Here is a 10,611-nt window from a genome sequence, read left to right as displayed (position 1 = left end):
ATGCAAAAAAAAAACATAGATATAAGGTGACTTTTCAAAAAAACAAATTTCGGTATATATTTGAATGTATCCAACAGTAAAGATAAACTCAAAATGTGATTAAAAAATCTGATTTTGTTGTAGATTAGTAAAGCTGAGTATTTCTCCCATTTGGTCATTGTCAATATTTCTTAAGGTCCTATAAAGGGCCAGTACTTAATGAATAGTTTATTGCAGGAAACATATCTGGATTTGGTAACCATATCTCGGTAGCCAAGCCTATCGACAGAATGTCGAAAAAGCTGTTCCCAGAAACAATATAATTCTAGCAGTGAATTTGAGTTGTTGTATATTAATCTATTTAGCCTTCTTGTTCATTGTACTTTTAAATCAGTAAGACAATCTCTCTGAAGCAACACTGGAGACTTCATATTCTGTAATTGAAATAATAATACTACAGGACATACAAGAGTAATTTCCTCTATCAAAGATCTCATTAATTTCCTGCCACCTGCCTTTGAGAGGATTTCAGTTCGACCTTGCAAGATAATGAAGCACAACAATTGTACTGTGATCTTTTTCATATTTCTTATTTAAAGCAAATGAGTACTGGGTCATTGAGACTTAAGTATGTTTACCAAATTCAGTATGGTGTATATCATCATCATCATCGTCGTTTAACGTCTGCTTTCCATGCTAGCATGGGTTGGACGATTTGACTGAGGACTGGTGAAACCAGATGGCTACACCAGGCTCCTATCTGATTTGGCAGAGTTTCTACAGCTGGATGCCCTTCCTAATGCCAACCACTCAGAGAGTGTAGTGGGTACTTTTACGTGTCACCCGCACGAAGGCCAGTCAGGCGGTACTGGCAACGGCCACGCTCAAAATGGTGTATTTTATGAGCCACCTGCACAAGAGCTAGTCCAGGGGCACTGGCAACGATCTCGCTCGAAAATCCTACGAAGGCCAGTCAGGCGGTACTGGCAACGGCCACACTCAAAATGGTATATTTTATGTGCCACCAGCCAGTAAGTTCATATAAATGTTATCATTTAGAAATACTGTGACTATTTCTCAATGGTAACCAATGAGAAAAAAGTTTCCTATAACAGAAAACATTACATTTTTATATTGCCATAAATTTAATTTGTTTGTAACACCATTTAATAATGTCTTTTTTTCTCTATTATATTTTTCAGACAGCAAAAAGCAACGAATGCCTGAATTCATTTGAAATTAGTAATAAATATGTTGTAATATTTTTTTAAAATCTTTAAGTTCTTATTCCTAATATTCTACAATGTCAAGTCAGTGCACCAGAGTGCAAGAAATTGGAACTTTTCTACATATATGCCACTAATCTTATTGTCACAGCTACACTCTCGGAACAACCACTTGTATTTGGGAAAGGCATAATTGCATGTGTTTTTCCAAAATTATAAATGCTTGTGCTAGACTTAAAAAAGGACATATTTCCTCAATATCTCCTTTCCAAAGATTTAAAAAATATATTTTCATTCAAGCACTTTGTGATACATGTAGGCAGTCAGTTTTCTTTTAGCAAATTAGTTTTTGTGCTACATTGTTTTAAGGTTAAAGATTTAGCATAACATTTGTTCTCAACAAAGGCTGCTATATTCATGGGAAGAATTCAACTTTCAGTTTTCTCATGCTCAGGTATTGAATTAGTTATAAGAAGAAGGTCATCAGCATAGAGGAGCTCCCAGGAGCAGTGTTGAATTTCTTTGTTATTCCTGGAGGACTATGATGAACAAGAGGCGGCTGAGCACTGATCCTTGGTGAACCCCTACTTGTACCCCAAATTCTTCGCTGTACTCGTTGCCTACCCTCACCTTACTGGTAGTATCGCTGTACAAGGCTTGAACAGCTCTCACCAACCACTTTGGTCTGTGGCAGTATCCTTAGTTTCCGTATTGACCACCAGATAACGGATCAGTGAAGTCTGTCAAAAGCTTTCTCCAAGTCAGCAAAAGCCAAGTACAGCAGTTTATCTTTGGCTGGGTATTTCTCCTGTAGTTGCCTTACCAGAAATATAGCACCAGTAGTGCTTCTACCAGTCACAAAGCCAAGCTGCATTTCATCTAGACTAACTCTTTCCCTGGTAAATTGGGCTATGACTCTTTCCACAACTTTCATCACCTGATCTGACAATTTGATACCTCTGTAATTATTTCTATCTAAGGCATCACCTTTACCTTTGTAGCAGTTGACTATGGTGCTGCTACACCAGTCATTGGGTATGACTCCTTCATGAACCACCTGATTTACAATACAGGTGACTAGACCATAATCCACACTGCCAGATATTTTAAGCATCTCAGCATTGATTCCTGATGAGCCAGGGGCTTTCCCTGTCTTCATATCCTTAATTGCTTCATCTACTAGGGTACTGTCAGTTCGGATAGCTGGTCCCTCAGTTGGGTCAACATTTGGCAGACTCTCCTCCTCCCATTCATTCTCCATGTTCAGTCTTTCTTTGCAGACTCATTAAAAGCAAGTGCACCATCATCCATGCAGACATATTTCTCTCCTATGACATCACAATTTTCTCTCACACACTGTCTTGCAATCCAAAATACTTCAGTTCATTAGTCCTCATGGTACTGAACATAGGCAAACTTTTTCTTTTCTGCTTCTCTCTTGGCTAGATATTTACAATACAGTCTCCTAGCTTCCCTTCTGGCTATCTGGTACAATTCCCTGCTGCCCCCACTCTTCCAGGCCTGTTTCTTTGCTCTAATGGCCCTGTCTACGGTATTGTTCCACCACCACATTACCCTGGGTCTGGAAGGGACTTTGCACAAGCCACAGATTTGGTTTATGGCACTCAGCAAGCTATCCTGCAGGAATTCCCCAGTTGCCTTCTACGTCACAAGTAGCTGCTCCTCCCTCTCATCAAATTTCTCAGTTAGGATGTCCCTAAATGTCTGACCATATGACACGTCCTTAAGCTTCCAGATTGGTCTGCGTCTTGGCATCGTGGCTTTCTGAAGTTGGTGTTGCAGATCAAAAGGTTATTCGCATCACAGAACTCCAGTAGCCTTGTCCCCTCTTTGTTTCGGGGACCAATTCCATGGCCTCCATGTACACCATGGAAGATACCGGGCTGCTGTCCGACATGCCCATTGAAATCCCCAGCCACAAAGATGAGATCATTGTCGCTCGTCTTGGAGGTAGCCTGTAGAAGACTATCATAAAAGTGGTCCTTCTATTCATTTGGTAGGCCCACTTGTGGGACGTAGACAGATGTAATTGTAGCTATACTATGCTGAGCTTAAGTACTCTATCACATACTCTAACTATCTCTATGACTTTATCCACCTATTTCTCAGCTAGGAGTATGCCCACACCACCTACTCTGTCACAATTACCTTCCCAGAAAATTTTATACCTATGTGTCTTGCCTGTGAGGAACCTGGCTGAAGCTCCTCTCCACCTAACCTCTTGGATGCAACATACATCAACATGCCTCCTTTCAAGCATCTCTACAATCTCGTTAAAGCTACATTTACAGTGGCAACTCTGAAAACTGAGAAAGGAATGTGGGGAGAGAACATGGAAAGGAGAGATGTTATTCAGCACCTGAAACATACATGTGTGTGTGTAATATATATATATGTATGTATATGTTATCTTTTAGTGTCTGGGATTTTTATTTTGCTCTTTGATATTGTCATATCGTCATTTTTCTCCCACCTGTCATGAAACTGTGGCCAATCTAGTAACACACTTTTTACCTGGTAACCATCCTCTCTCACTCTTCCTTATTTCTGGAACACTCATGAAACCTATTTGTTCAGTGCAAGCTTACACATTTAAATTTCTTTTTCTACTAAGAAAGGCTTTCTTCAAGACATCAATGCATGTCTTACCACAATATACAAACTTATCCAAATTTATAAGTGCAGACTATGGTTTAAGAAGTTCACTTTGCAATTGTGTGAGTATGGTCTCAATTTTATTGTATAGCACATTGGATTAGTGTCTTCTACGATAACTTATGGTTAACCAATACCTTGTGAGAGGAATCTGATAGATGGAAACAAGATAACTAGTACTAGTTGTAAACACGAAGGTTTATTTACAACATCAAATAAACAACTTCACTCTGTCCTTAAATAATGAATTATAAAATTTGAAGTTGATAGTTAATTTTCATTTTTTACAGAGTTGGCCAATCTCTGGCAACCAAAGTCTCAATATGTTCTGCGTTTCCGTTTTCGTTTTGGTTTATGTTTGGTTTTTAATAAGCATTTTGGACAGAACCATTGGTCTTGTTCTGGAGGCGCTTCTTTTATATTTACACAGGGCCTGAAAAATATTTTTTAAATTTATAAATTTTAGTTCTTGCAAAATTTACCATTTGAGTTGCTACATCCAAGTTCAGATCAATTTATTGTCATTATATACATATACCAGTGACAAGCAAATTTCAGTTCAGTTTGAAATAGTTATAGTTAATAATATCAAACAACAATGTGTGTATATATAAATTATATAAGTTTGATCCTAGTTTGAGATCATATATACATATCTTGGGGAAAAGACACCTGGATATGTGTACAGAGTCTTAGGCAAAAAAAAAGAGCAAAATGATGATGACGACCAAAGATCAAATAGACTGAAATATACTGTAGCTGTAAACTACATAAATGGTCTAGAAAATTATAATCGTAGTAAAATTAGTAATAATGCAATATTTTTACCAAGACTATCACAGTTAAACACCTTTATCTTTAATAGCACTTGTAATCATGTAAATATTTTATGTTTACCTGGTATATTTACAAGTGTTATTAAAGATATGGGTGTTTAATTGTGAGATAGTCTTAGAAAAAATATTCATGAAACTAGTTATCAATATCATATGAGACTATCTGTTACCAAATGGCAACAAGATGTAAAAAAATGTAGTTGGAGCTCATGGAGACATAACAATGGTAGGCAGGAATATTTGAAGATTTTAAGCTCAAATCCTATCTTAAACATTATGTCATATTTGTAAGCCAAGAGAAAGATTACATATTGAATATTTGATAAGTATCAATCTCAATGCACAAGATCTGCTTTTAGCCATGATTAGCTATTCTCAACTGTTATCCACATTTAAATCTGTGTGTGAGTTTTTATTGAGGGATGAAAAGGAAGTCAAGCCTCACAGGATTTGGTGTCAGAATACAGAAGGAGGAATGTAAACACAATAGGCATTATTTAATAAACTAGAAGAGATATAACTAAGACACTTACCAATGATACCATTCATCACAATCGTCACATCCAATCATTGGACTGCCATCATCTGGTAATGCACAACCTGGACAAATCCAAACCTTTTGTCCATTTTCGTCCTAAAAGAACAATCGTTTTTGTTAAACAAAGACATGACCAAAAATAAGAAAATATTACATATGACAAAACCTACTATACTAAAGTTTTACTCTAATTTATAAATACAAATTTTGTATTAGGTAATTTCATATGATTGATCAACCCATTATAAGAACTGTATCCAGCATATAATGATTGAAATAATTAATTGCAAACTTCAGTTGAGTACCAATGTAAGTTTTTCTTGAACCAAGGGAGGGCTTCAATGGCAAGCTAACAAAATACCTGTAAAATATTCAATAATCATGCTCCTTACAGTATTTAGTTATACACCCACACCAAGAGCTTACTTAAAGAAAAATAAAGTGGATCATCCAGAATCAAGTTTGTTGGCACAGTACAGCTCCTATGATGGATACCAACCATTGTTCCTAGAATCAATATTCCAATAGATTATCAATTCTAACAACTGTACCTTCACAATAAGATTAGTTGACTTGATTACTAGAAAGTAAATAATTCAAAAAGAAGTTTGTGTTTTCTTACAAAACTTCGAAGTTGAAACATATGCAATGTCAGTTTTAACACCCATTTCTTCATTGTTGTTAGGTAGAACTGAAATACTTTCACTAGATTTGATTAACACTAATACTTAACATAAAATCTTAAGTTGGATCTTTTACTGTAAGAGATTCAAGATACTGCAATTTTATACAGGAGTTTGCATTAGAATTTTTAAAGCTTACTCAAGACCAAGAAACAGATCAAATTTTACACTCCTTTCTCTTGAAATCTCAACATAAAATAATAACAACAACATCATCGTTGTCTGTTTTCCATGTTGGCATAGGTTAGACGGTTGGACAGAAAGTGATAAGTTAGAAGATTGCATCGAGTTCTCTCTGCTTTGGCATGATTTCTACAGCTGGAGACCCTTCTTGATGCCAGCCACTTTACAGAATGTACTGGTTGCTTTTACATGATGCTAACAGAATTGAGGTCACCAAGTAACTTGCAGGACAAGACCCCTCAACTGAGGACAGAAAAAGGTGTCGTGTATTATAATTTATTGAATTCTAACAATAAAAAAATAAAGTAAGAGACACGGGGATCATAAACCAAATTTGTTTTCATTTCTGATCAGAATAATTTACTTTGTCCCAGTTCATCTATCTGTTAGAAATAGAATTAGGTATCAGATTAATTTGGCTAAACCACATATGAGATTTTTTTCGATCATAGTTTTGTCACTAGATTTGGACCTAAGTTCTATGTGACAGCTTGTGTTTGTTTTTTTACTAAATAGTCAAAGAGGGAAGGGCAATGCCTATGATCCTTTATTTTATCAAGGCCTTGAGACTAGCAAGGGAAAGGGAGGAAGTTATCCTCAGACCAAGGATCTGGCTTGAATTTTGCAAGTACCAAGTGGTAGTGTTCAATTTGCTGATGGATTAAGTTCATCACCCAACAACTCAGAATGCAAAGAATCAAAACAAATATCACAAGTCATCTTGTGTGGCATTTTCACTATTCCACCAATACATAGCCCTGGACTTGTACTTTATTTTATTAATTCCAAAAGTATGAAAAGCAAAGTTAATGTTAGTAGGATTTGAGCTCAGAATGTAAAGAGCTGAAACAAATGCTGAAAACTAATTTATTTGACACTAAAAAAATCTGACAATTCACAGTATTTAACAAACTATTCTACATTAAACTCAAATTACATAGAATATTTATTAACGAGATATTCTCATCAAAATAGAATGTAGATTTCTTACATTATAACATTTTTATCTCTTACAACAGATACAAGTATGGCGATATGGTTATGATGTTTGCTTCATAACTAAGTGGTTTCAGATTGAATCCCATTAACAACACCATGGGCAAATGTTTTCTACTAAAGCTTTAGGCTGTTATGCCTTGTGAGTGAATTTGGTAGATGAAAACTGTAGGGAGCATGCTGTGTGTGTGTGCACACAAATGTGCATGAATGCTGACATCCCACAGTATCACTTGATATGATATTTATATACCTCATTGACATTATGACCAATCACACTACTTTCAAGGAGTTGTGGAATAAAAAAAATCCCTTACTTGAAAAACAGAGAAGGGTTAGCAACAGGAAGGACATTTGGCCATAAAATTCCTGCCACAGATATATCCTGATCTAACCCATTCTAGCATGGGAGAATGGCAGTTAAACAAACAATAAAATATAAGCTACTCTTAGCCTCAATACTAAAACAAAATACAGTGCTAAAAATAGTCTTAAATGTACATAAAGTCACACTTACAAAGAATGTTCCCACTGTCTCTGCAAAAACTGAACGCTGAACAGTTCTTTTCCCAAGTAGAACAGAACTTTCTGAAGGTTCCATAACCATTGTTGACCCCTTTGCATCTAATGGCAGCATAAAAGGTCCATGATCAAGTGTAGAAGCACCAGCAATCTGCACACTGGTCGTCATTTGACCAGTGTTAAAGGCTGGATTTTCTGCTTTTAAGAACTGCTCTTGTGTTAAAGGTGAAGGTAGTAGTGGAGGTGTCAGCAGATTTTCCGGTTGTGCTCGGATGGAATCTGTTAGAGTTTCTTTAAAAGATGTAATAGCTGACATGCCAGAAGTTTTTGAATTTTGGAGGTTCTTAGAAGCTGATCTTGATGGTCTTCCAGTTTTCCCACCTCTGCCTGTATGAGATTTTTGAGTCACTTTAGGAGTGGGCTGAACTTTAGGTACAGGTGGAGTGTGAAGTTTAGAGATAGGTGTTGGGACAGGAATGGAACTTGGTCGAGACATGTTAGCAATAGGGGTGGAGACGGATGGTAGTAGAGGATTAAATGGGTGTGTGAGTGGGTGTGCGATTGGTAATGTGGAGAGATGAGATTTGTGTGAAGGAGATGATGGATAAGGAATAGTTGGTGGTGGTGATGAAGGAACCTCTACTTTTGGGGGTCGTCCCAGTCTATTTGGAGGTCTGTTGATTTTCATAATTGGTTTTTCTTTTGTTAGAATTGCTTTTTCAGGTTTCATGATAGGCATCTTTGCTGTAGGAGTTACCCTTGTCACAGGTGTTCTTGAAGCAACAACAATGTCAGCAGCAGTAACAGGCACTTTTGTCATAGGTGCCTTCTCTGCTTTCGATGGAGTCTTTGTTTTGCTGGCCACTCTTTCTGACTTGACTTTAGCAGGGAGTTTCTCAGTTTTCGTCACAACAGGTTTATTGGCCTTGCTGCCCTTAGTTCCTTTACCTCTCCCAGCTTTAGCAGTGGTCCTTGGGGAAATATTGCTCACCTTTGTAAAACCCATTTCTTCTTTGAAAAGAGCTCTACCTGCCATGTTCATTGCAGTCTTATCAAGACTTGTTGGCATCATTACCCTATCAGCTGCTCTCATCATTGGTTTAACTGGAACTTGTTTCTCTGGTTTCATTATGAGAGGATGCATTTCTCCTACATTGGGGTACATCATTTGTTTTGATCCACTTAGTAGCTTATCTTGTTCAGGAAACTCAGATGGCATCATTGGTGGTGAAAAAGATCCCCGTTTGTCAAGAGGATATGCTGCCATTTTTGGACCTTTCTTAACCACTTTCTTGTCAGCCTTCTTCACTGCAGGTTTCTTAACAACAGCTTTCTTTTTAGCAGCAGGTTTAGTTTTAGGTGTTGGCTTCTCTGGTTTGAGGTTCTTTTCTGCTTTTTCAGGATGAACCATTGGAGGAGACAGAACTGCTGGTGGAGTTGTAACTGTTGGTGGCATTGGAGTTCTGATAACCCTGAAATTATATAAAATAATCATTAACAATAAATAACTGAAAGAGTTCTTTAAAAAATAATAAAAATATAAATTTTTCAACTGCAGACATGATACCTTTTAAAGTTTGTTGTTCCAGCCATGACCATACCATTTTTCTGTATTTTGTATATCAGGGATCAATTTAGCACTTTCATTGTAGCTCCTAGAGCTACAATGATGTTTTTATCTTATTTTTATGCTTGGACAGTGCTGTTAGTGCTATATATATATATATATATATATATACACACACACACATATATTGCGTGTGTATCCTCATTTTTAGAATAGATGCACCATATTCCTGCATATCAAATGAGGTGACTAAAAAGTTGATGTCAGAAGGGCATCCAACCATAAACACTGCCTCAAAATGCCCCATCAGTACATATCTGCATGGAAAAGTAGTATAAATCAATGATAAACAACACACGCACACACACACACACACAGACATACACATAAACATAAACACAATTCAATTGATACTAACAGCCTTGGAATTTCAGGTCTTGATAAAGATGGTGACTGAGGTGGCTCTCGTTTAGCGGCATTACTAGGTGAACGTTCAGTAATAGAGAGAGAAACAGGTGGTGGAGCAGGTTTATTACTTCCTTCATCAGATGCTACTGCAACAGGTGTACTACTGCCAAGTTTGATGTTTAACTTGAGCCGTGGCACTGAAAGCGGTGTCGATATTTGACCATCCTGTGGAACAACAGTACACTACAAAAATAAAAAAATTAAAATTAACAATGCAGTAAACATCCAATGTTAAAAGAAGATCATTTATGATATGCAAAAGAATGAAAAATGCAGTGTAATGTGTCAATAAGCAGGTCACAGTTCATGCAATGAACATTTTGATACAATGCTACATATAATAAATGTTTAAGTGAAATTAACATTCTTTGTTTTTTTTTTTTCAATGATTAATATGTGCTTTCCACACTGAAATTGTTTTAGCTTCATCTCATGGTTTCAGATCAAATCATTTGCCTCGCAAGTACACCTCCAAAATTAAACTTCGCTTAAGACACTAAGCATTTTGCCTGGTGAGCTAACGATTTAGCCAGCTGCCTTAATAAGCTAGAATATTAATACTAACAAGAACCCTGCTTTAATAGGTCACATTTTACAAGAAGTAAACTACTGTAAAGCCATCGCTGACATACTACGACGAAATCTCCAAGATGCAGATAAGATAGAGATTTTTTATTTATTTACGGCCTCAAACATCTCATAATACCTTCGCGCTTTAGTTTGCCCTCTATTATTTATCTTGTTTCTCTCCATGAAATTCAATTGAATTCAGTTGTTGTCTTAAATTCATGCTTATTCATTTTCTAAGCTTCCTAAATTCATGCTACGTTATATTCTAATCACCTAGAATTCATTGCTCTTTTAAAAATTACGATTTATGCATTGTTGTATCTCAAATATTTAAAATCTACAATTAAGAGCCCTATCTACTCGCTGG

General features: G+C 36.5%; 2 protein-coding genes across 6 annotated transcripts in view; one reads left to right on the top strand and one right to left on the bottom strand.

The window, feature by feature from the left end:
• The window catches only part of LOC106875155 (complex I assembly factor TIMMDC1, mitochondrial), a 6,022-nt gene extending 4,770 nt beyond the window's left edge, over positions 1–1,252 (top strand). Inside the window, exon 5 of the mRNA XM_014923171.2 lies at positions 1,182–1,252. Coding sequence (XP_014778657.1) covers positions 1,182–1,206 — 25 coding nt within the window. The 3' untranslated portion in view covers positions 1,207–1,252. The remainder of the gene's footprint in view (positions 1–1,181) is intronic.
• A 2,809-nt stretch (positions 1,253–4,061) lies between these two features.
• Positions 4,062–10,611, bottom strand: part of LOC106875157 (transcription initiation factor TFIID subunit 3) — a 32,377-nt gene continuing 25,827 nt past the window's right edge. For all 5 annotated transcript variants that reach the window (XM_052965644.1, XM_014923173.2, XM_052965643.1 and 2 more), the window contains 4 exons: positions 9,625–9,857; positions 7,635–9,111; positions 5,251–5,351; positions 4,062–4,314 (listed from right to left, as the gene is read on the bottom strand). In XM_052965644.1, the coding sequence (XP_052821604.1) occupies positions 4,200–4,314; positions 5,251–5,351; positions 7,635–9,111; positions 9,625–9,857 (1,926 nt within the window). In that variant the 3' untranslated portion in view covers positions 4,062–4,199. The remainder of the gene's footprint in view (positions 4,315–5,250; positions 5,352–7,634; positions 9,112–9,624; positions 9,858–10,611) is intronic.

The sequence above is a fragment of the Octopus bimaculoides genome, chromosome 2 (genome assembly GCF_001194135.2).
Source record: "Octopus bimaculoides isolate UCB-OBI-ISO-001 chromosome 2, ASM119413v2, whole genome shotgun sequence".
NCBI lineage: Eukaryota > Metazoa > Mollusca > Cephalopoda > Octopoda > Octopodidae > Octopus > Octopus bimaculoides.
This window is presented reverse-complemented; position numbering and strand designations above follow the sequence as displayed.